This window comes from Rhinopithecus roxellana, chromosome 14 (genome assembly GCF_007565055.1).
Source record: "Rhinopithecus roxellana isolate Shanxi Qingling chromosome 14, ASM756505v1, whole genome shotgun sequence".
Classification (NCBI taxonomy): domain Eukaryota; kingdom Metazoa; phylum Chordata; class Mammalia; order Primates; family Cercopithecidae; genus Rhinopithecus; species Rhinopithecus roxellana.
The window spans coordinates 82,669,162-82,695,940 of record NC_044562.1 but is presented as its reverse complement, the minus strand read 5'-3'; the positions used below and the strand labels follow the sequence as shown (position 1 = coordinate 82,695,940).

General features: G+C 38.1%; 2 protein-coding genes across 2 annotated transcripts in view; both read left to right on the top strand.

The window, feature by feature from the left end:
• The window catches only part of CSRNP3 (cysteine and serine rich nuclear protein 3), a 115,902-nt gene that overhangs the window by 64,962 nt on the left and 24,161 nt on the right, over positions 1–26,779 (top strand). The window contains exon 3 of the mRNA XM_010365305.1: positions 21,947–22,206. Coding sequence (XP_010363607.1) covers positions 21,947–22,206 — 260 coding nt within the window. The remainder of the gene's footprint in view (positions 1–21,946; positions 22,207–26,779) is intronic.
• On the top strand, positions 5,961–6,444 carry LOC115893294 (26S proteasome complex subunit SEM1). Its single transcript, XM_030917067.1, has one exon. The coding sequence runs from the start codon at positions 6,070–6,072 to the stop codon at positions 6,280–6,282; it is 213 nt and encodes a 70-aa protein (XP_030772927.1). The 5' UTR covers positions 5,961–6,069; the 3' UTR covers positions 6,283–6,444.

Here is a 26,779-nt window from a genome sequence, read left to right as displayed (position 1 = left end):
AAGTGCCAGAGTACAAGATGACTCATTTATAGGAATGCCATTTCATGCATGCATTAAACAATTTCATTGTCTTCAATTCAGAAAACTATAGTAGAAGTGTTTCTTAATGTACCAAATGGAGAATTTACAGTCTTTGTAAATCTACTTTTTGTGAATGTTCATTGTGTGAAAGTTGGAAAGTTCAAAAAAGTGTACAGATACAGATTCATTACTCTAAGACAACCAGTATTTGCATTGTATTAACTCAGTATTTTTTAAAATGTACTATTATATAGTTGCTACATATTGTTAAACCCTTTTTAATAGCCCTTTTTCACTGAATACTATATCAGGCATTTTCTAATATTATTAAAATATCTATAAAATCTTATTAATTTTATTGGCTACAAAAATATCCCTATATATATAGCACAAGAGACAGTCATTTTACTCAACCATTTCTATGAAGTCAGGCATTTAGGTGTTTTGTCAATGTTTCGTTATTATATTTAACTTAGTGATGAACACATTTTGACATAAATCATTTTCTAGGCTGGGAGTGGTGGCTCACACCTATAATCACAGCACTTTGGGAGGCCAAGGCAGGTGGATCACTGGAGATCAGGATTTCAAGACCAGCCTGACCAACATGGTGAAACCCCATCTCTACTAAAAATACAAAATAAACTGGGTACGGTGGCACATGCCTGTAATCCCAGCTACTCGGGAAGCTGAGGCAGGAGAATTGCTTGAACCCAGGAGGCGGAGGTTGCAGTGAGCTGAGATCATGCCATTGCACTCCAGCCTGGGCAACAAGAGTGAAACTCCATCTCAAAAAAAAAAAAAAAAAAAAATCATTTTCTAAATTTCTGATCATAGCCTTAATACTGATTCCTATATTTAGAACTATTTATTTTTTATTTTTTAAAAGATGAAGATTTTCTAAGGTTCTTGTTATACATTGAGGAATTGCTCTCTGAAAATGTTGTAATCATTAATATGCCAACCAGTAGTATAGAAAAGTACCTATCTCTGTGTACTCTTGCCACAACTGAAAATTTGTATAATTTTGCGTTCTTTGCTAGACAGAAAAAATTATATTTTGTAATTTTGATTTTTATTTCTTTGTGATCACTGAAGTTGAACACTTTCTTAAATATATTTTTTAATATTTGACTTATTTTTTGTCAGCTTTGTATTCATAAACTTTGCTTATCAATTGTTGGGAAATGTCTTGTGACAGAAAAAGTACAGTTGATTCTCAATATTCATGATAGTTATGTTCTATAAGGTTTCAGGGAAAACTGATTTAGTAAATACAGAGTCGTTGCTCCTAGTACCTGTGAGCCTCTGGTCATAACATTTTCATCCACCAATCAATACATAATCTTGTTTTGTTTGTTTCCGTTTAAAGACACCTTATTAAATATATGTTGTTGATTGATTAACATTAAACTCATGACCAACAACACTGCAACTTATGCCTGAAAAAAAGCATGTCTTATCATGTATTTTCTCTACATGACACATCACTGCTTTCTTGCACTTAGGAATAGTAGACAGCACTTGTACTTGGGGCCATTTTAAAACAGCAAAATTACCTACAAAAAAACACAAAACGTGCAAACAATGTGGCACTAAACACCGTATGAAGGACACTTGTTTACAGTAGGAGAGCTGAAATAGGAAGGCAAAAGTCACCTTGTTCAGCTTCAACTGGGAACCTACACATGGGACAACTCAATTTTTCACTGTTCTGCAAGCTCCGGGAATGTGTATTGATTTGGAGTTACAAATAAATTTAGAGTCTATAAATAATGAGAATCAACTGTTTCTTCATATCTTAGTGATCTGGCCACAAGGTGCATGGTTACATATATGGCTGAGTGAAGAAGTTAATGAGTGGATGGATAAGTATAAATCTGTTCATTTTAAAGGGAACAAGTCAAAAGGTGTCCTTTAAATTCCATGAAATATACACAGGAGTTGCCATACCCAACAGCAAAGAAAGGACAAATCTGAGAATGACAAAGTCAGCATTTTGACACCTGAGGAGATGCAGCAGACAGGGAAATGGAAAGGGCATTGCTGTGAAGCCAGGCAGAGTTGAATGTGAGACTCATTTTCCAGACTTATGACCTTGGAGGAGAGCCCCTTGGAGCCTCTAATTCCTCCTTCAGAAAATCAAGATTAAAATATCCATCTTAGACTGTCTCTTACAGATACCTTTTGTCTCTCATTCATAATGATGACCCTAGGACTTAGCATTATTCCTGATATATTTGTCAATTATCTGTCAGAAATATATGAGATATTCAGTGTCCATTACCTTTATGTGCCAAAACCAAATATCAGATCCCAAAAAAAGCATTTAAATTCCAGAATGCTATACATTTAAAGTACAGAACAGAGCATTTTAATTGTAAAACCCTTATCATGTGGGGCTAGTTGCCTCCAGTAAATAGTTAACACATATTGATTCTCTGTGTCAGGCACTCTACTGCTTCATATAAATGATTTATGTGAATTCAAATCATATAAATGATTTATTGATTTCTTTACTTTTATTTAACAAACACTTATATAGTACTTACTATGTGCCAAACTTTGTTTAATGTGTTACAAATATTTATTTAATCCTCATAACAGCACTATGTGGTGAGTACTATTATTAAAACCATTTATACATAAGGTGACTGAGACAGAAAGATTAATTTGTCCTAGGTCACCCAGCAAGTAAATGACAGAGCAGGATATGAACTAAGTGCTTTTTGTCCACAGTTCGTGTTTATGCCATTACTTCATCACTGCCCTAGGAGATTCCAGATAAGGAATTCATGCAATAGCTGACCTCAGGTGGCAATGAACCTACTGGTATGTTTCACTCCAAAGCCTGCATCATTAGGATTGATAGCTTCGGGCCACTAGCAGTCTGGTACTGCAGAGGCTTACAGGGGTTTACTACTTACGCTGCTTCTAGCAGCTTCTAAGATGCAGGTAGCTTTCTCTACCCGTTTTCTAAATAATGTAGCTAGATTATTATTGCCTAATTCTAGAGTTTGGATCCTGGGAGCAGCAGTTCATAGGATATAACAAGGAAGAAGAAAGAGTATGAGACCATTCCAGAACTAATAAAGGAAGGCAATACAGTGTCAAGATTAACAGCTTGAGCTTGAGCTTGACACTGTCTGCATTCAAATCAGGCTTCTGTGTTACCAGCTGTAAGGTTTTGGTAAATTACTTCACCTCGCTGGACCACAGTTTCATTTACAAAATTGGTATAGTTTTACCTATTTAAACTATGATCGTGCTGCTGTGAGGATTCAATGAATTCATACCTATAAAGCAATAAGAAAGGTCCTTGACACATGGTAAGCATACAAATAAAACACCACTAATAGAAGCAACATTTGAAAATAGTCCATTTATCTTTTACATAGTTCCATCTCTTGTGTTCTAGTAGGTTTCCAAACTTTTGTGGTCACACACCTCTATTATTAAAATGTTTAAACATGCATACCAATATCTTTGTTTTATGTATAAATAATGGAAACCTACTGCTGTAGTAATAGATTGTGTGCAATTTTAAACCAAACCACAACAATGGTTCACCAGTTCTAGTTTACCTTTCTCTAATACCCTTGAGCTGCCCTGGGGCACCCCTGCATTGTCAGTGCTTAGACCTCCCATCCCTGAAGAGTTCTTTACTCAAAGCTATCTCTCGCCTCCTCCAGTCTTTCTCAATTCCAAAGACTTACTAAAGACAAAAGGGTAACTTCTTCTGTTGAAGGAAAGTAATTAAATTCATTATCATCTGGGAAGAGTAATAGTCCTTTAACTTTCCCAGGATTATTCACATACTCAAAAAATATCCTGTGTTATCCTTACTGAATCCTTAATCAAAGGTCAGGCGTCTGGGAACCACAGCAGGCAAGTCTACCTTAAAAGAATTCTGCTTCTCACTTTTTCCTTTTTTCCAACTCTAAAGTCCAAGAGACCCTTTGGGAAGTGAATTGGTCTCTGGCAGGGATCAGAGATGAAAATTTTCCTCATGTAAATCACTTAAAAATTAAATTTAGAGTTATTGAAGCCTGTGTACATGAGACAGAGATCAGAGGAACTGGTCAGTAGATAATACTGAGAACCAAGATTTGGAATTTTAGTTTGCTTCAGATGATAAAGGAAACATGGAAATTTTTTGAGAAGTGCTCTTTAAAGATAAAAGAGGTTGGATCCTGCTTTTATAAAATGCAGTATAAGCATTATTCTGCTCCTATCCAAGGAAATATAAACTCCTAAAATGTACAGGGGAAACAAACCTCTTTATACCTTCCTTTTTACAGTCAAAGTCTGAGGTTACATTTGGCTTTGGAAAGAATATTTCTTGTAACAAATAGCCCATATGTCATAAGAGTAGCACAGATAAAAGACAAAAATAGACTCTTTGGGATGTTTCTATGCATCCAGTTTTACCTGAGAATACACACACACACACACATACGGTATAATGTATGCATTGCCCTATGCAGCATGTAGAAGTGAAAGCAGAGCTGTAGCTAATACTGCTCTTTGGGGCTGCCAAAATGATTCCAAAGAGCTTTATACTGATTCTCTCCTCTGGCAAGATGCTTGCAAAGGGAAGTATCTGTGAGCTCTGAGGAGACCTAGAGGAAAAATATATTTCACAGGAATAAAAACGCTTCATTAAGCGTTCCTTAGGAAACCTTTCAGTTTGTAGACTCCTCACAGGAAAAGATTGTTTCTTCAGGTGATTTGAATTTTGCTTTCACATACTATATGATAGCTATGACATATTTACTTGTGAGATTATTGTTTTGCAAGAATTGCAGTGTTTAGTAACAGAAGTGGCATTGATAACATTTCTGGGAAATCTAAAAATGATTATGCATTTTTTTCTTTTTTTCTTTTTTCTTTTTTTTTAGATTTAGTCTTGCTCTTTGTTGCCTAGGTGGGAGTGTAATGACGTGATCTCAGCTCACCGCAACCTCTACCTCCTGGGTTCAAGCGATTCTCCTGCCTCAGCCTCCCAAGTAGCTGGGATTACAGGCATGTACCGCCATGCCCAGCTAATTTTGTATTTTTAGTAGAGATGGGGTTTTGCCATGCTGGCCAGGCTGGTCTTGAACTCCCAACCTCAGGTGATCCGCCCATCTCAGCCTCCCAAAGTGCTGGGATTACAGACGTGAGCCACCGTGCCCAGCTTGCATATTCTTTATGACCGTATTTTTCAAATTTGCTCTGTGCTGTATTCTATCATTTAGAAACTTCGGTAAAGATGGTTGGAGCTACATGCAGGAAAAAGAGACGGGAGAAAGAGAGACAGACAGAGAGAGAGAGAAGATTATAGAGTGATTCTATTCTCCCATGGGTATTTTAGAGTATTCTTTAACAACATAAAACTGCTAGATGATGCAATATGAGCTAAATTACAAAATTTTAACCTATAAACCACACTCATGCATTTAACACATGTGTATTGAATGACTACTGTAGGCCAGATGCTTGGAATCTGTGAATGAAAAAATAAATCAAAACCCCGTTGGAAAACATTCCCCCATGTGTTTTGCACTCTTCTACATCTTTCTGAGGATAATAAGAATGCACTGCCCTGACTTGTCCTTACTTGGACCATTTCTCAATGTTGTGTTTGTAGCAAGCAAGCTTGAGGGATGAGGAAATGTCTTCCTCTGGGACAAAGAACAGTCCTGCTTACAGCTTGCTAAAAACCAGTAGATTACCAAGCTTTTGAGCCTTTGGTGCAATACAAACCCACTATGTGCATAGCATCTGTTTGGCCCCTCCACATTGCCCCTGTAGAATTTGGGGATCAAGGAGTACCAACCGAAACATGATGCTCTTGTTGCTTCCTGGGCTGTAAGTAATATGGTTCTTTATTTTTGGCCCTGGAGTCTCATGTCTTTTGCCACCATCTGTGAACATTAATAAAATGACTTGTCTCTATGGTAACGTCAGCCTCGGAGGCGGCAGTGACGGTGGCCTTTCCTTGAGGAAGAGTGAGGGTTCCAACTTTCCTGCTGATCTGGGAGGTGTTGGGCGCGGAGGGTCGAGATGTCAGAGAAAAAGCAACCCGTAGACTTAGGTCTCTTAGAGGAAGACGACGAGTTTGAAGAGTTCCCGGCCGAAGACTGGGCTGGCTTAGATGAAGATGAAGATGCACATGTCTGGGAGGATAATTGGGATGATGACAATGTAGAGGATGATTTCTCTAATCAGTTACGAGCTGAACTAGAGAAACATGGTTATAAGATGGAGACTTCATAGCATCCAGAAGAAGCGTTGAAGTACCCTAAACCTGACCTGCTTAATAAGTTCTAGGATAGAGAACCCAGGATGGGACACTAAAAAAATGTGTTTATTTCATTATCTGCTTGGATTTATTTGTGTTTTTGTAACACAAAGAATAAATGTTTTGATATAAAAAAATAAATAAATAAAATAAAATGACTTTAAAAAATTAGGGTAAAATCAGTCCCAGAGATGCCAAAACCCTGCCCTCATTCAGCCTATATTCTAGACCATAATGTTTCAGTTCTATCATGATTGCATATTTTTATAAAATTTGAAATCGTCCTTGCTTATTTCTGCTCCTTCTCTCATGATCTCATCAACTAGGCCTTCTACTTATGTCTCATCACCATTACCCCTACGAAATTAAATTATCTGTCTTAGAACACATGCCTGTGTATTATAAAATTTCACAGGAAATTAATAAATCTTAAGCAATATGATTTTTTTACAGGACAGTCACTCCTTTAAGGCACAGATGACAATTTAAGTACTAAGAGGCAGAATCATTTTGTAAAACCATCACTAATGGACTGCTAATGGCAGGAACTTCAGTCATGTGTTTTTGCTAGAGGTCAATACCAATTAGCGATACATTATCAGCAGGATTTCTCTTTCAAAATCATTTATAATATTCAGGTAACTCTTCCCCACCAGCTACTTGCGTTTTAGAGATGAGTTTACAAACTCATTATTGTTGGATTTTTTAGAGATTATGGAGCCAGGGTTAGTTTGTCATGTTAGATCTTCTGATGTGTAAAATATAGCATATTTCAAATGGTTTCTAATGCAAAAGTTATGTGTACCCTCAAGCCATGAAAGTCGTGTACCTTTGCTTCAATACATATTTTTTGCTTTGAAAAATACTCCAGGAAAACAGGTAAAGTGACTAGAAATTATTGAAGAAGAAATTATTGAAGAAGAAAGACATGTTGAGCATGAGGCTTCAGGGGAAAACTCTTGAATGTCATCTTATCATTCAGAATTAAAGAAAATATATTTAGGAAATATAAATGCTTACTTATTTAGCCCATTGTTTAATTATTCATTCATTTAGTTTAAACAAACATGTATCAAGTGAATTTTAGTGCCCAGCAGTGTGCTGTACCCTGAGGGTTCCATAGTAAGACATAATCCTTGCAACCCAAGACCTGAGTAGAGGAGAGAGACACACACACACTCACATTTTTATTATCAGTATCGAAGCAAGCATGCTTTGGAAATGTGTAGAAAGAACAGTTACTTCATCCTAGGGACTCTGTGGAAGGCTTCCTGGTGGTGACATTTAAGCTGAGTCTCGATTTTATTTTTCTAGTACATATTGAGTGATAATTCTATGCCAGACATTGTGCTCACATAATTATTTTATCCATAGTTTTGAAAATTGTTAGACATTGACTTAGTCCATTTTTGCTGCTGTAACAAAATACCATAAAATGGGTAACTTATAAACAGCAGTTTATTTCTCATAGTTCTAGAGGCTGGAAAATCCAAGTTCAAGGGCACCAGTAGATCTGGTGTCTGGTAAGGGTCCACTTTCTCATAGATGGCACGTCCTTGCTGTGTCCTCATGTGGTTGAAGGGGTCACAGTCTCTCTGGGGTCTCTTTATAAAAAGGGCACTAAGGCCAGGCACAGTGGCTCACGCCTGTAATTACAGCACTTTGAGAGGCCGAGGCAGGTGAATCATTTGAGACCAGGAGTTCAAGAACAGCCTGGTCAACGTGGTGAAACCCCATCTCTACTAAAAGTATAAGAATTAGCTGGGTGTGGTGGCATGCACCTGTAATACCAGCTTCTTGGAAGGCTGAGGCATGAGAATTGCTTGAACCTGGGAAGTGGAGGCTGCAGTGAGCTGAGATTGTGCCACTGCACTCCAGCCTGGGTGACAGAGTGAGACTGCGTCTCAAAAAAAATCAAAAATAAATAAATAAATAAAAAGGGAACTAATCCCATTCATGAGAGTGCCACCCCAAAAACCTAACAACCTCCCAAATGCTCCACTACCTGATACCATCACCTTGGAGGTTAGAATTTCAACATATAAATTTTGGAAGAACACAAACAAACATTCAGACCGTAGCAGATACTGAGAAGATTAAAAAAACTTGAAGTGCATGCCCAATTTTAAAATGTGATCTATTTACAGAAAAATCATAGTTATAGTAAAATTTTCCCTTTGTTTTTGATATTTGCAACCCTCCCAAATAACTCACTGACAGCCAGCTAACAGAGGATACCCAAGTAAACCCAATTGTCCCTCTCCTAGCTGCCCTTATGACCTCTGCTTTAATTCTAATTCTGTAGCCCTGTATCTCCATTTTATTTGTTGATTTATTTTTGAGACAAGGTTTTACACCTTTCACCTAGGCTGGAGTGCAATGGCAAGATCTCTGTTCACTGCAACCTCTGTCTCCCAGACTCAAGTGATTTTTCTGCCTCAGCCTTCAGAGTAGCTGTGACTGCAGGCATGTGTCACCACACCCGGCTAATTTTTTTTTTTTTTTTTTTTTTTTTTTTTTTTTTTTTTTTTTTTTTTGTAGAGACAGGGTTTCACCATATTGCCCAGGCTGGTCTCAAACTCGTGAACTCAAGTGATTCACCTGCATTGGCCTCCCAAAGTGCTGGGATAACAGGCGTGAGCCATTGCACCCAGCCTGGATCTTTATTTTAAATGTAGAATTTCAGACATATGGATTCAGTAAAACAGAGTAGATTAAATTCCTCCTTTGTTTTTTAATGACTTAGATTTTTATTCAGGATAAGTATAGTAAAGGCTTTTTTAGATTTAATGGCATTTCTTTTTTTTTATAAGCATGCATCAAGATTTCATCCTTCCTAGAAAAGTTAAAAGTTCAAGTGTGTGATTTTGGGCCCCGTCTTGCTCTCCAGAATAATTTCCAAGATATTTTAGAATTGTTTTGTTGCTCTTGTTGCTTTTGAGGATTTGTTTTGTTTTGTTTCTTTATTGTTGTTTTTAAGTGATGTTCTGACCTGGATTATCATGATGTATTAGGCTTGACAGGGTCGCATTGTTGGACCAGATGAAATACTGCTTGGGAAGTCACTGAGCAGGTGGAAAATGCTGTTTAATCCTTGTAAAAGGAGAGACTCATGGTGGTATTGAGAAAATGTAAAACGCAGCAAAACAGGTTAGTAGAGCTGAAGAATAGCAAATGTTTCCTTCTGTCATTGTGTCAGAATGCCTCATGCGGCTTTATTTTGCACTGAGATATTCCATGTCCCCAAAATATTTCTCCGGTGGTGGTAATGAATTGCATTGCCCTCTTGGTTGTAAGAGCGCGAGTATTCTGCTGAGGAGCCATATGGTTCCCATTTATTTTAATGTGTCTTTGACATCAGGAGAATTGCTGAGACAGCAGAGGGAAGTGCTTACACCTTGAACTGCAGCCAGAACTGTGATTATTTATGTTTAGTAACGACTGCCTTTTTTTCCCAATAAAAAATGATATAATCTGAAGATGTTATTCATGTTGCGATTTTAATAACACTAGAGTATAGGTTTATATATTTTGGAAATAACTATTACTTCAGTGGCAGTGAAATTTGTTTCTTAAGCATGAAGTTTTAATGTTTAATTGCACATATGAGAGATTAAGGAAACAAGCTGGGAAGTAGGTAGTACTTGTTTTCTCCCCGATAATAAAGGAACACACTTTTTATTTGGTTTAACAGCATCACCAAGATAGTACTCTGCATATGTAATGCTTTCCATCTGTGGTTCATAAGATTTTTTACAAATGTAATTATTTCTTATAATATTCATGTGAGGTAGACAAACATAATTCTGAAAATATTAATGGAGAAACTAAGAAATGCAATGTTCATTAATGTAACTTGTATAATGGATTTTAGCAAGTGTTAAAATCCAGATTTTAAATCGATTACATTATCTGACAATTTATTATTTTCCAGACATTGGGACAGGAAAATATTTTCTCTAATTCATTAGCAATATGACATGCTTACAATAAAAAAAAAAAAAAAAAAAAGCCTTTAAAAATGAAAAGGCAGATACCTCAGTAATGTATGTTCCATATGTAAATGTTAATATTGGCTGTGTGGAAATCTTTAAAAATTCCCTGGAAAATATTAATGTTATCTAGAAAAATATAGATAGTGTGGAAAGAGAAAGGAGCTGATAACATTGATCAAAATTCTGTAAAATGGCTCTCAACAGTAATAACGTCAGGTGCTAGCTGAGTACGGATAGTCCCTGACTCCTTAATGCTGGTTGAACTTATGTTTTTTGATTTTACAGTGGTGAGAAAGCAGTAGGCATTCAGTAGAAACCGTACTTTGAGTACCCATACAACCATTCTGTTTTTCACTTTCAGTACAGTATTCAGTAAATTACATAACACATTCAATGCTTTGTTATAAATAGGCTTTTCATGAGATGACTTGGCCCCCCGTAGGCTGAGGTAAGGTATTCTGAGCATGTGTAAGCTAGGCTAGGCTAAGTTATGATGTTCTGTAGGTTAGGTGTATTAAATGTATTTTGACTTACAATATTTTCAACTTATGATGGGTTTCTTGGAAAGCAACTCCATTGAAAGTTAAAAAGGAGCATCTGTGTATTATATAGAATGGGGGAAAAATTCCTAATTTTTGGTCTGCTTTGGTTAGAGCTGAGCAAAATTCAGTGCCTATATTCAGCAAAACATTAATATTATATTGTGTTTTCAGTATTTTTCTCTTGGATTTTAATATATAAATTTTTAAAGCGATTTGTTGTGTAAGAACCAAATCAAACCAAAACGAAGACTGATTGTCAAATGTAGAATTGGAACACCAAAATTCATGATGCCTAGTGCTATAAATTTGACTTACTGATACAAAAGGAAAATCATATATCTAAATTAAAATAAAAATTAGTAGATCACTCAGTGGTACAATTTTACATATAATTTAATCTAAACTTTTAGTTTAACGATTCATCATCCCCAATATTAATTACACTTTATGTTGATGGCTAGGGCATTCTGCAGTTACATTATATTTTCAGTGGTTTACTAGTTTTGCATAAGCAGGAGGATCAGTGCTAAGTCAATTAGATATAAAAATTATTTATAAAAGATAAAATAATTAAAAAATTTTTTTTTGCTTTCTTGATCTGCAGTCCAGTGCTCTAGCTTTGAGCTATACTCCCTCTTAAATTTTTGCTTTTTTAATTTCAAGTTTATAACTTTAAAATATAGTATGTCTTGCTTTTGTCCTAGCAAACAAAGTGCCATTTTGTTGTTGTCGTTGTTGTTGTTTTGTAGATCACTTACAGGAATTAGGGGGGAAGAGGAAAGGGCATCCTTAAAAAATAAAATGTGTGGATGAACAATTGCTAGTTTTGCAAAGTGATCACCTTTTGTGAGTTAATCATATTAATTATTTATGACATGAAGGCTGGAAGGTCAAAGTGTGTATTAAATTTTCATATGCAGCTTTCAGAATTTACATCAAAATCTTGGGCAATAAATCTTACTTTTTTCCAACCTGAGAATTTTCAGTAGATGAGTACTCGATCAAACCAACCCTATGAAGTCAAATTCAGCTTGCAGAGAGCTGAACAGCCTGGGCTGTGCCTGTCAGCAGAGACTGGGAGGAGAGCTGGTTCCCTTCATGCATATCTCTTGCTTGCTTATGTGGACGTAACCGACAGACTGAATGGATGACGACGTGACATGCATGTTCATGATCCAAAACAAAGCTTTAGTCAATCAGCTTCAAGGGTCATCTTTTTATATTATTTCTGTTCTTGCTATTTTGTTCTTGTTGTTTAAATGCGTATGCAGTATTTGCACATATCTTGATAGAATACTTATTATGTCACTTAGTCTTATATGAGAGGATTTTTTTCTTTGTAAACTAGCAATTTAAACAAAAGAGTCTTGTCTTGAATTATTTCACTCAGACGCTGCAATGCGCAAAAGACATTATTAGTCTTGAGGGTAATCCATTGTGAATATGTTCAATTTAATATAGGAATGGGAAATATTTACAGCTAAATGGATAAACTACCTAATCCTATCTATGAATTATAAACCTAGTTCTCCTCTACCAATGGATTGATATCAGAATGACAACTGGTTCTTAAATGTGTCTATCATATTTTATATGATCTATTCTACTTGCTGCTTTACTAATACATGAGTTGGTTGGTTGGTTAGAAACAGGGAAGCGTGGCATTTAAGGGCTGAGGAGAGACATGCACTACAATTTTAATAGCATTTAGAGCTATTAGTCGTAATACAGGGAACCGAATATATCAGCAAGAAATAGACTTGGACTAAAAATGATGAGCATCACCTAAGTGGAGGCTACTATTTTTTTGATTTTTATTTTTGAATGCTACTTTCATAGTAATGAGCAATAGTAAAAAAGGAAAAAAATAAGACCCCTGACTGTTTGGTACATTAAGATACTTTTTTACATTTACTGCCTCTGTTTCAGTTCGGATTATTCTTCTGGGAAGAAAAACAATTTAATTCCAAAACATTGGATAATTAAAAACATTTCCCTATATCATGTCTGTTGTTTAAGGTGGGTTTTTTTCTTTTGTTTGTGATTGTTAGTATGTGTTTTAAACTCTTTATAACTGAATGTAAAATAACAGATCAGCTTATATTACTTACTTAAGGTAATTTGGATTTTGTTCATGGTTAGAAAGAAAAAGTCCCAATTAATCTTTATTTTCATTTTGCTTCTCATTCACCCATGATACTTCTTTAGTATAAGTCTTTTGGAGTTTTATCCACTTAAACAATGTATTACTAAATACCTTATTTGAGCAAATTAAATTTAAAAAGATGACTGGGGCAAGTATATTCAGGAAACAAGAATGTGACTGGAATAAAAAGGGACAATTAGAACAAGGAAAGATTACTTTTAATACCAAACTAGATTTCATTTTCAAAGGAATTATTGCTATAGTTCTTAGTTGCTAGACCCATTTTTACTCCTTGTGGTTAAGACTTGAGATCATGTAGGTGACACAATTATCAAGAGAAGCCAACCTTGGCAATCATGTCAAGTTGGAGAAGATTTGAGCATATGATCACAGGAAATTTACAGAAGTCGTTTGTAAATGTTAAGTTAATCTTAATAACTTCAATCATTGGAAATTGATTTAATATTCAATCTGTTATGCTAATTTCTATACGAAATAATTTCTGATGAAACTGGATCTTCTGTTTATAAGCTAAAATTCTTGGTTTGATAACAGATTTAATCTTGATTTGTTCTTCAAAAGGTAAGAAGCAACACACACATCACACGTCTTCAGAGCCCCTGATCAATTTGGTCTGTATGATTTAAAAACACAAATTTTCATTGACCAGCGCTTACCAAGAAAAACAAGTTGATTTCAGCAATCTCACGTCACTTCTACTAAGTTTCATCTAAATAAATATATTCAAAACCATAGACTTGCAAATTATTTGGCATTTTCCTTTTGATCAACTTAAGAGAGATAAGTTTATTATTGACTTTAGACCCAAATGGTAGAATTAATATCTTCCACAATTCTCCTCTCGTTTAACATGAAACTAGACCATAACTTTTCAACCTCCATGTGCCAAACTTTGTGCCAAAATACATAACTCCGTTTACTGCTTTCTGCTTTTCTAGCAGGACTTTGCTGATAGGTGTTGACACAAAAAACAACAAGTGTACTTGTTGACCAACTCATTGCTCAAGCATTCGCTCCAGAGTGGTTGCCCTGTGGTGGAATTGGTGGTCCAGAACCTGATCTTCAATTTTACAGGCCCAGCTATGTGATTGTGTGCATGCAGAAATGGCCAAACTCAAGTGGAATGATACACTAATAATGTTCACAAATAGCTAAAGCACAAATCAGAAAGCAAATTTGATTATTTTCAATAAGAAATAAAGTTGACAAGTCAGGCAGATAATCTGGTAAAATTGAAAATTTATTCCATACCATATAAACAGATTGGTTTGTGAGTGTGGAAAGAGCAAAATCGGTTGAATTTTCCTAGAACCTAGTGTGAATGAGCTGTGATACTTGATATACTCATCCCCTGTAGGGGATCAAAATATTCAGAATATTTATTTCACCGGAGTACTTGCTTCCCTGGATGATACTGCAAACATGCTGAATAATACTTAGCCTTTGGTTTCTATTTTTTTTTTTTGAGACGGAGTCTCGCTCTGTCGCCCAGGCTGGAGTGCAGTGGCCGGATCTCAGCTCACTGTAAGCTCCGCCTCCCAGGTTCACGCCATTCTCCTGCCTCAGCCTCCCGAGTAGCTGGGACTACAGGCGCCCGCCACCTCGCCCGGCTAGTTTTTTTGTATTTTTTAGTAGAGGCGGGGTTTCACCGTGTTAAGCCAGGATGGTCTCGATCTCCTGACCTCGTGATCCACCCGTCTCGGCCTCCCAAAAAGCTGGGATTACAGGCTTGAGCCACGGCACCCGGCCTTGGTTTCTATTTTTAATCGGCTCTTTTCACGAGTTCTTTTTTTATATAATTTATATACAGATTATTTTATGTGTCTATATTCTTACCCTGGCATTGTGGATTAGTCAGTGTTCCAATTCTTTTCTCCATTCATTTTGAAAGCTTTTTTTTTTTGTTTCTTTGTTTTGTTTATTCATTTTTTTGTTTGTTTGTTTTTGTTTGTTTGTTTGTTTTTGAGACAGAGTTTTACTCTGTCGCCCAGGCTGGAGGGCAATGGTGTGATCTCGGCTCACTGCAACCCCCTCCTAGGTTCAAGCAATTCTCCTGCTCAGCCTCCTGAGTAGCTGGGATGACAGGCACCCACCACCATGCCTGGCTAATTTTTATATTTTTAGTAGACACAGGGTTTCACCATGCTGGCCTGGCTGGTGTTGTACTCCCGACCTCAGGTGATCCGCCCGCCTCGGCCTCTCAAAGTGCTGGGATTACAGGTATGAGCTACTACACCTGGCCTGAAAGCATTCTTTCAAGGGTGGGTAGCTTGGCAGGGCGCAGTGGCTCACGCCTGTAATCCCAGCACTTTGGGAGGCTGAGGCAGGTGGATCACGAGGTCAGAAGATCAAGACCATCCTGGCTAACACGGTGAAACCCTGTCTCTACTCAAAATACAAAAAATTGGCCAGGCATGGTGGCAGGTGCCTGTAGTCCCAGCTACTCAGGAGGCTGAGGCAGGAGAATGGCATGAACCCAGGAGATGGAGCTTGCAGTGAGCCAAGATCGCCCCACTGCACTCCAGCCTGGGTGACAGAGCGGGACTCACTCTCAAAAAAAAAAAAAAAAAGGTAGCTTCTGAAGATAGTGAATATCAGTAACTGTGTGTTTATTCCTTTAATTTATAAAGACCAATATTATCTCTACTGTATACACGAATATGGCCAGATGTGCTGAATATAATGGTGTTCCCAAGACCTGGGCAGTGTATACAGTAGTGTTGCATTTAGATACTTTTGCTTCAGGCTGGTACTATGGTTAGGATAAAAGAAAAGGAGCTGAAAGATACTTAAAAAATAGTGTCCAAGCTGGGCACGGTGGCTCACACCTGTAATCCCAGAACTTTGGGAGGCTGAGGCGGGCAGATCATGAGATCAGGAGATTGAGATCATCCTGGCCACCATGGTGAAACCCCCTCTCTACTAAAATACAAAAAATTAGCAAAGTGTGGTGGTGCGCGCCTGTAGTCCCAGCTATGTGGGAGACTGAGCCAGGGGAATCACTTGAACCTAGGAGGCAGAGGTGCAGTGAGTTGAGATCGTGCCACTACACTCTAGCCTGGTGACACAGCAAGACTACATCTCAAAAAAAAAAAAAAAAATGGTGTCACGTATGAAAACAGACTAATTATTTTTATTCATTTATTTATTTAAACTGGAGTCTCACTCTGTCACCCAGACTGGAGTGCGGTATTGTAATCTCGGCTCCCCACAACCTCTGCCTCCTGGCCTCAAGTGATTATCGTGCCTCAGCCTCCCGAGTAGCTGGGACTACAGGCACGCACCACCACACCCAGCTAAGTTTTTGTATTTTTGGCAGAGATGGGGTTTCACCATGTTGCTCAGGCTGATCTCGAACTCCTGAGCCCAAAGGATCCACCTGCCTCAGCCTCCCAAAATGCTGGGATTACAGGCATGAGCCACTGTGCCGGCCAAAAACAGACTAATTTTCAAAGCTCTCATGAAAGCCACATTTTCCTCCCTCCTTTTCTTGCTCTTGACCTTGCTATAGTAAAGCCAATACTGAACTCTGTAGAGACACAAAGTAGAGCTTAGTCTTCTTGGAAAGGGCAGAAATTACTAGGTAGGTATATCAGGGAGGTTTCAGATTCCCTACGGGAGATGTGCTGAGTGAATTTAGTCTGCTTCTCCCAGGCTCAAAGGGCAGAGACTCGTTTTTATGACTTCATTTTGTGATGTTAGTCACATTGAGGCCTGGAGGCAGGAGAGAGCCCATAAAGGCTCATGTTAGTCCTCTGATTCAATCATCAGAAGAGAGACTTGGGTGGCTCTTAACTTCAGGAAAGCCGCACTTAAAATATTCCCTATAAGGCTGATCTTGTAGTATTTCAAAGACTTCCTTTTATATAGATTCCATAGGCTTTTGAATAATTGTTATCACAATGTTATGTAGAATATGCAAATGCTAAAGTAAACATAAGCACATGTTTGAATTATAAACCCTAATAGATAGGAGGAAGCACTATTCCTAATTCCTTTTGACAGTGTCAGCCCTGCCAGGGGCTCAGCTGAAGGCCTTCTGCTCCCTGACACTGGCTTTTTGGGAAAAGGTAATTTGGCTTTTCTGGGAAAGCATGGTGCAAAAGATTCATCCAGAAGGGTGAATAATGGTGCAAAAGATTCATCCAGAAGGGTGAATAATTCTTTTTTTTTTTTGAGACGGAGTCTCACTCTGTCACCCAGGCTAGAGTGCAGTGGCGTGATCTCCGCTCACTGTAAGCTCCGCCTCCCGGGTTCACACCATTCTCCTGCCTCAGCCTCCCGAGTAGCTGGGACTACAGGCACCTGCCACCATGCCCAGCTAATTTTTTGTATTTTCAGTAGAGACGGGGTTTCACCGTGTTGGCCAGGATGGTCTCAATCTCCTGACCTCATGATTCGCCCACCTTGGCCTCCCAGAGTGAAGAATTCTTATAATCTAAAACTGCAGATGGAGATCTAAATACATTTGGAAAGGAAATTTGTTGAGAGTGCCACCAATTGTCTAAAAAGTAAGTAATAAAATTACCAGATGTGAGTGGGCATGGTGGCTAACACCTATAATCCCAGAACTTTGGGAGGCCGAGGTGGGTGGATCACCTGAGGTCAGGAGTTCGAGAACAACCTGGCCAACATGGTGAAACCCTGTCTTTACTAAAAATACAAAAATTAGCTGGGCGTGGTGGCAGACATCTGTAATCCCAGCTACTCAGGAGGCTGAGGAAGGAGAATCGTTTGAACCCAGGAGGCAGAGGTTGCAGTGAGCCAAGATCATGCCACTGTACTCCAGGCTGGGCAACAAGAGCGAAGCTCTATCACACACACACACACACACACACACACGCACACAAAATTACCAGAGGTGTATATAATAATTGTTTTAAATGAGTACATTCAAACCTTTTTCCTTATCTATAAATTTATGGCCTTGAACAATAATGCCTTTAGGGCATCATTTTTATGATATCAAGAGCAAAAAAGATATAAAGTTATCATCACAAAACCAGAAGCTCTAGCCTGCTGTAAGGGGTGATGTATGAGGTTGTCGGATTTGATAGCAGATTGCTGGGCAGATTGTTAAATTTGCCTTCTCTGGTGATCTTTTACATTTTGACAAATTCTTCCTTGTTTTAAGATGATTTAAACATATGGTTATGAAACAGATCAGAACTTTTAAATCAAATTGAAAGTTTACTGCCTGTAGTACAGGTGTGTTACAGTGAATATATACATAAATAAATGGAAAAGTACGCACAAGTTGGAAAGCATTCCCTTTCTGCCAATATCTTCTGGAGAAGCAAAACAGTGGAGAAGAAGAAAGTTGGGAAAGCCGAATTTCTGTGCTAAGGTCGTAATTCTCTTACTCTCTAATCTTCTGAGTCTCTTCATTGTGTCTGAGTTTCTCACCACTGGAATGGAAGCTCCACAAAGGCAGGGATCATCATCTGTGTATTTATTTATTTATTTATTTATTTATTTATTTATTTATTCTTTTTATTTTTTGAGACGCAGTCTCTCTCTGTTGCCCAGGCTGGAGTACAGTGGTGTGATTTCGGCTCACTGCAACCTCCACCTCCCAGGTTCCAGCAATTCTCCTGCCTCAGCCTCCCAAGTGGCTGGGATTACAGGCGTGCACCACCCTGCCTGGTTACTTTTTGTATTTTTAGTAGAGATTGGATTTCACCATGTTGGCCAGGATGGTCTCGACTTCCTGACCTCAGATGATCTGTCTGTCTCTGCCCCGCTAAGTGCCGGGATTACAGGCATGAGCCACACCCAGCATCATCTGTGTTTTTAACTGATGTATCCCAATCATCTAGAAAGTGGCTAGCACATCGTAGGCTCTCAATTTATACTTACTGATTAAACAAATCCATAAAATGGTATTAATCATAGCAGCCTCTATATATTTGGCTTGAATGTTTCATGGGGGAAAAATGAGACAAAGGAGCTTGAACTTCCTTGGAAGAAGATTCTTACATAAATCCAATTAGACTCAATTTTTTTTTTTCATTGCTTACACAGCCTTCTAAATCAAAATCATCTTGAAGCCAGAAGCAGTTGACGTCTTCCAGAGGTAGTATAATGCCAAATCTCAGCCTTGCTCACCTCCCTTAGTGTGGCCTCAGCTGTATGCTGAAATATGGTAGTGAAAAGACTGAGCTCTGAATAACAGATCCCAGTTTTTTCATTAGTTATATGACCTGGCCATGTTTTTTAACCTTTGGTAATTTGGTTTCCTAACAATGAGGACATGAGTATTATCAACCAGGGAGTTCTAAGGATAAAATGAGATAATTCATGTAAAGTTGCCTGCATAGTACAGCACATGGGAAGCACTCCACAAATGTTAAATTATAGCATTTTGCCATCTGAGGATTTCTTCTCAGTTCATTTTCTTCTGTTCATTTTTCTGCTTGAGCACTTGTGTCAGATTCCTTGGGCTGCCATAAAAATGACGGCAAACAAGATGGCTTACAACAGCAGAAATTGCTCACAGTTCTGGAGGCTCGATGACCAAGGTGTTGGCAGGGCCAGGCTCCATCTGAAAGCTTTGGGAAAGGATCTTCCCTTGCGTATTTCGGTTTCTGGAGCCCCCGACATTCTTGACTTGTGGTAGAGAATCCCCATCTCTGCATCAGTCCTCACACAGTGTTCTTCCTGTGTCTCTTCACATCGTCTTCCCTCTACGCGTGTCTGTGCCCAAGTTTTAACTTTTAGAAACACACCAGTCATCTTGGATTAGGGCCCACCCTAGTGACCTTATTTTAATTTGTTTACTTCTGTAAAGTCCCTATTTCCAAAAGAGACTACACTCTGAGGTACTTGGGATTAGAACTTTAGCATATTTGATGGAGAGGGACAAAATTCAACCCCTAATAGAAAAGCAAACATGAAAAAAACAATGAACTGAGGAGAGTTCCTCAGCTAGCAAAATAATAGCATGATTCTTTCTTCGCAACTAAGTGTGCCTTTCCTTCCCCAGCGGGGGTGGATCATATAATTTGGCAGCAAATTAGGAGCTTTCAGGTTTAGGCTTACCTGTCTCACTAATAGTCTACATCAAAAAAAGTCACTCAAATTCTACAGACCTGGGTTACTTCAATGTAAAATGAAGGGGCTGAACCAGATGATTCTACCATGTCTTCTAATTTCAAAAGGTCATGTTTACAAGTGTGGCCCTCTTTTTCTCAACTGCAGTCAGTGTCTACCTCTCCTGGATTCTCTGTGCATCTTGATGTTCCTGTAACTAATAATAAAGGCTCCCATCATTACTACAAAAAAATCAGTATGTGAGATCATTGATATGTTAATTAGTTTGATTGAGCAGTTTCACAATGCATACATATATCAAAGCACCACGCTGAGCATCATAAATATATATAATTTTTATTCATCAATTAAAAAATAAATGAGAAGGGCCGGGCGCGGTGGCTTACACCTGTAAGCTTACACACTTTGGGAGGCCAAGGCAGGCAGATCACGAGGTCAGGAGATCGAGACCATCCTGGCTAACACAGTGAAACTCCGTCTCTAATAAAAATACAAAAAAAATTAGCTGGGCGTGGTGGCGGGCACCTGTAGTCCTAGCTACTTGGGAGGCTGAGACAGGAGAATGGCGTGACCCTGGGAGGCAGAGCTTGCAGTGAGCCGAGATTGTGCCACTGCACTCCAGCCTGAGTGACAGAGCAAAACTCCATCGCAAAAAAATAAAAAATAAATAAATAAATAATTAATAATAATAAGAAGTAGTTCTGATATATCTCAGGCAATTTCATTTGTCCCAATGTATACTTACATTAGAATCCCATTGTTCATAATGCAATTTAATGAGAACACTGATCTTTTCCAATGAAAGTTTTATTAGATTTAGATTGATAAAATATCTAAATAGTGCCAGTGAGCCTTTTTGTGTGTGTTTTTATTGCTTTTTGAAATTTTCCAAAATTTGTAGACATTTGTTTTAATGTCAAACACCCTCCACATAGAAATAAGATCCGAGGTATGAGGGTTTGTACTATGTGTCTTTTTTGATTATAGTATAATACAACTTCTGTGAAAGTCATAAAACCAAAATGCAAAGGATTAGAGGAAATGAGAAATTACAGTTGTCCCCGGTTGTCTGCAGTATTGATTTCCCCAGTTTCAGTTATCTGTGGTCAAGCACAATCCAAAAATATTAAATGAAAATATCCTGAAGTAAAGCATTTTTAGTTTTAAATTGCAGGCTGTTGGGAATAGTGTGATGAAATCTCACACTGTCCCATTCCCGTTCCCCGAGGATTTGAATCTTCTGTTTGTCCAGCACATCAGTGCTGTCTATGCTACTGGCCCGTTAGTTACACAGTAGCCATCTTGGTTATCAGATTAACTGCCATGGGTATCCCAGTGCTTATGTTCAAGGAACCCTTATTTTACCTAATAATACCCCAAAGCACAAGAGTAGTGATGCTCTTATATCATTATAATTGCTTTATTTTACTATTAGCTATTATAATTAATTTCTTACTGTGCCTTATCTTAGGTATGTATGTATAGGGAAAAACATAGTATATATAGGGCTCAATACTGTCTGTGATTTCAGGCATCCACAGGAGGTCTGAGAACATATCCTCTAAAGATAAGTGGGGACTACTATAAATGCTGCCACAGATTCACAGACTATTGACAACTTTCCTGAAAGTTTGCTTAGAATATCGTTTACTTAAAAGTACAGACCACCATTATACTTAAACGTCTACTCTGCCGCAGCTAGAAGAAAATTTAAGAAAGAAAATAAGAACTCTATGCCAACTCTGGGATGTAACAGTTTTAGAGTGCCGTAGCCAGCAAGGGTCGACCATAGATAGATTCAAGATCACCAAACGGCATTTTCTTGGCCTTGTCTGAAAACTGCTGCCCCAAGTGTTCACAGGATTGTTTCTTTCTCTTTCAGCTTCCTCCATTCTCAAAAGGGAGAAGCGGCTGAGGACAAAGAATGTACATTTTAGTTGTGTCACCGTGTACTACTTCACCAGGAGGCAAGGCTTCACAAGTGTACCCAGTCAAGGGGGCAGCACCCTGGGGATGTCCAGCCGCCATAACAGCGTGCGCCAGTACACTCTTGGCGAGTTTGCAAGGGAGCAGGAGAGGCTCCATCGGGAGATGTTGAGAGAACACCTTAGGGAGGAAAAACTGAACTCCTTAAAATTAAAGGTAAAAAACAAACTCATTTTCTGCAAAGTCTCATATCCTTACAGCAATTTGATTGAGTTAACCGGTTTCATATTTATAATCACGAACCAAACTGCGCATTTTACATAACAGACTGCTTGCTGACATTGTTTTTAAAGCAAAACAACATAGTCTGTTTACTGAAAGCAATGTGGGAAACTTATCTGACATCATTTATTCATGAATTCCACCAATATTTACCATTGAATATTGTTGGATCATATACCCTGTGCTTGGGCTAGGGCTAGTAGGTGACCAAAAATAGATGTGGTTCTCTCTCTATAGGAACTCACAGAATAATAGAAAAGAAAAATATTAAAGTGCTAAACAAAATAAAAGCACAACTTTATCGAGTGCAATGTAGAAGAGTTGCAAGGTATTAGGAAAGTTTATAACAGGAAATTGATGTGGTCAAGGGAGTCAAGGAAAGCTTTCTCAAGGAAGTGAAATGAAAATCTGAAGAGGCGACTAGGTGAAGAGGATTGGCAAGAGCATTTCAGATATCAGGAAAAGCCAGAGCTACTGCATTAGTCTGTTTTCACGCTGCTGATAAAGACACACCCGGGACTAGGTAATTTATAAAGAAAAAGAGATTTAGTGAACTCAGTTCCACATGGCTGGGGAGGCCTCACAATCATGGCGGAAGGCAAAAGGTACTTATCACATGGTGGCAACAAGAGAGAAAGTGAGAGCCAAGTGCAAAAGGAAACCCCTTATAAAACCATCAGATCTCATGAGACTTATCACTACCATGAGAACGCTATGGGGGAAGCGCCCCCAGGATTCAATTATCCTCCACTGGGTCCCTCTGACAACACATGGGAATTACGGGAGTTACAATCCAAGATGAGATTTGGGTGAGGACAGAGCCAAACTGTATCAGCTACTTTCTGCCAGGAGGGAGCGCAGTGAGTCCACAACGGCTTGTGTGGCTGGAGCAGAGGCAAGAAGAGTGAAGTAACATAAAGAAGGCAGGAATGGGGCTTTGTAAACCACCTTCAGGTGTTTTTTCCTCTCCTTCCTAAGGCCATCAAAAGTCATCAAGAGTTTTAAGCTGAGTTGGAGTGGCAGGATAATCCAGCTCATGAAATGGTGGGAGAAAAAGTTGCGGGTAGGGTAAGCAGTGTTGAGAGGGGATGGAATATATGAAATTAGACCAGTTAGAAGGCTATTACCACAGTCTGGGAGAGAGGTGACAGCAGGTTATATTAGACTGATGATGGTAGGGGAGTCAAAGAGGGATGACTAGAGGGAGAAATTTAGCAAACAAAATCAACAGTGTTTGATGACAGGTTGGATTTAGGAGGAAGAGAAAGAGATTGTCAGGAATGACCCCTAAATTTCTGGCTTGCAAAACTGAATGGGTTGTAGGTGATATTACTGTTTTGCTATGACAAGGAACACAGGAAGGGGACAGGCTGAGGGTGGGATGTGGAAAGTGATAGTGAGACCATTTTTGGACATACTGAGTTTGAGGGGCTTTTGAGTTACCAAGAGATGGCAGGAAGGTATCCAAGTGGAGAAATTTATTTTTGTGCCACTTTAGAGATTAAATGGGGAGAAATACGACACTGAAAACATCATTTGTCAGCTAAAGACACTCTTCCATTGGATTATCACCTTATCAATTCATAGGAAATATTTTTCCATCATTATCTAATGACAATGAAAATCTTTCTTAGGTAATCCAGGGTACTTAACATAAATGGTCATTTGTTAAGTACCTGAAGCACCATAAGCACAGCTGAGTTAGTGTTACTTTTAGTTTTCAGAATAAAGTCAGTCGGCAGGGGTGTGATGTGTGTTTCAAAACATCTTGTTTTTATGTACTTTGCAATGTTTGTATGTGCCATGTTCCCAATTGCATGGCAAAGCAGTCACTTAAATTAAGCTGGATACAAGCTAGCTTAGAGCATGTCTCTTATTTCCTTTGGTAGTATTTTTGGCAGGTTTCACTGAAAGTCTCGGGTCTCATTAAAAGTTTTGTCAGTAGCAATCCACTATTATTGTTGTTGTTTTTTATGCTTGCTCTGTGTGTAGCTTAATTTAGTAAAAATTCTCAGATTTGCTTCTCTTCTGAAATCTACCCTCTGCCTTTGTCACCTACAGCAAACCAACTCTACCCTCTAACCAAAGAGTGCAGTCGTTCTCCAAATTCAAGTATTGGTAGCACAATAGTAATGGCTGCCAATTATTAAGTTATTTTTATTTGCCAAGTACTTTATGCCCTTGATTTAATGTAATTCTCAGGAAGACCCAGTGGAATAGGTAAATTATTAGAACATGTTTACAACTGAGAAAAAAAAGAAGCACAGAGATGTGAAGTAACTGGCTCATCCAAATAGAAAACAGATTATATTATCTTATTACTTCCTATTCTTAAATTAATTAATTAGCTCCTATAGGCATTGAGAAAGACAATCTTTGTACCTATGGGAAGTCATCCTGTCTGGGGTTTGGTACTGTGTGTAGTGGTTTTTAACAGTTGGGGGACTGACTTGCTATCTGAGAACCAAAAGATTTATTGTGGTGAACTTTGAGGCACGTGGTACATGTGATGAATGTTAGGGGAAGCCACAAACATACAGCAAGCTTCACCCATGTGCTATGTACTATAATTTGTATCCAGCTACTTTCATACATTTTTTTTAAACAAGCTGAATGAGAAAAGAAGGCGCAAAAAGACCACTCTATTACTAATTTGTTTTTTAAAATTCTCCTTAGTGTTAGATGTTGGAGAGGCAATCATCTGAGCGAGTGTCAGGTCTTGGTTTGTTATTGGTAAGTGAAAACACAGTTTTCCCCTTTGGTGAAATGTAAACAAAAGGCATTTGGTTATCATCACTACTTCCAAATAAATGCCAACCTAAAAGATGAGATTTTTAAATGATCCAATCTTAACCTCACTGTGTTTAAAGTATTCAGAAACACATGTCACACAAAGCTAAAAGATTACAGCAATGATCTTTTAACAATAAGCTTTGTAAAACTCTGAGGAGAATTAATGGAGAAAAACTTGTGTATATTTTCACTGTAAGTCCTCCAGTATATGAACTTTTATGATTTTAAAAATATTATTGACTATGGTTTAGCTATCCAAAGTCAGCTACCCCAAAGCATAGCTATTCAAAAATTTCACTCTGATACTTGAAATTTCACTTTTAATGTGATATTTGTTTGAAATGTAAACACCTCTGGTGTAAGTAACAAAATATAGATGCCCCTCAGTTTGTGGCGGAATTATCTCCTGATAAACCCATTGTAAATTTAAAATATCATTAAGTTGAAAATGCATTTAATACACCCAACCTACTGAATATCATGGCTTAACCTAGCTGACCTTAAACATGCTCAGAACACTTACGTTGGCCTACTGGGCAGGAAGATCATCTGGCCACACAGTTTGCCATGGGGTAGCAGTTGTTCATCCTCATGATTGCAAGGCTGAAAATACCCTGCATTGCGCAAGGGTATTGCTAGCCCAGCAAAAGATCAAAATTCAAAATTCAAAGACTAGTTTCTACTGAATGTATACTGCTTTTGCACTATCATAAAAATCATAAAAAGCCAAACCATCGTAAACCAGGGACCTTTTGTAAATGTGGCTAAATTGATTTCATTATTTTGACTGGGGCAGCAGAAGGGTCATTGGTACGGAAAAGAATTCCAAAAAGAAAAGTAAGCATTGTTAAAGACAAACATTGCTCACTGTGAGTTGGCCTGAGTTGGTCCTTTGTGAGTGGCAGTGAATTGCCTGCTGAATAAGGAGAGAGGAAAGGCAGCATCTGACAAGACAGACATTTCCAAAGACGTCATTATGGAGACATGGAATACAGCATGGGAAACTCATTGAACTCAGAGCTACATAGTTTTCCTTCTACTCTGAGAACCAACAGCCCCAAAACAGGAAGGAAAAGCTCCTCTTTCCACTGTGCCTCTGAATCTTTCCAGGGTGTCTCTGCTGAGTTCCAAATAGAGAACCCATTTATATAATGGCACCTCTCGTGATGGGGCTTTAATAGAGAAATGTGAGAAAAAGAAATACATTCATATACACTTCTAGATGTTGTAATACATCTATAGATGTTACTTTGAAAACAAAAGTAGAAATGTATGTTTTGATTATAAAATTGCTCCTAATTTACTAATTCATCTTCCAATCAAGTTGTAAGTTTAGATATATCAAAAAATAATATGCATGTATTACCTTAGTAGAACAAATCCAATTCTATTTGGGGGAGTCCAAGTGTGTCTTTTTTTGTTAGTGGTGTTGGTGTTTCAAACATTGGCTATTAATGACTAATAGAGAAAGCTGATTGAATAAAATGCATTTCTAGAAGAAATAAGTAGCTTTAGACTTCTAAATTACACAGCACAGTTCTTCTCTGTCAAGCCCATTCAAATATGTCATACTCTTCACAGTAATCAATGCAGTCATCTTAATACTATACACTTTTCCAAATTAAGTGCTTAGATTTCATCATCTGCACTATATTGTTGAACAATTACATTAGCCTTTATTCCCAATTCACATGTATCTGTAAAATGCATTAGG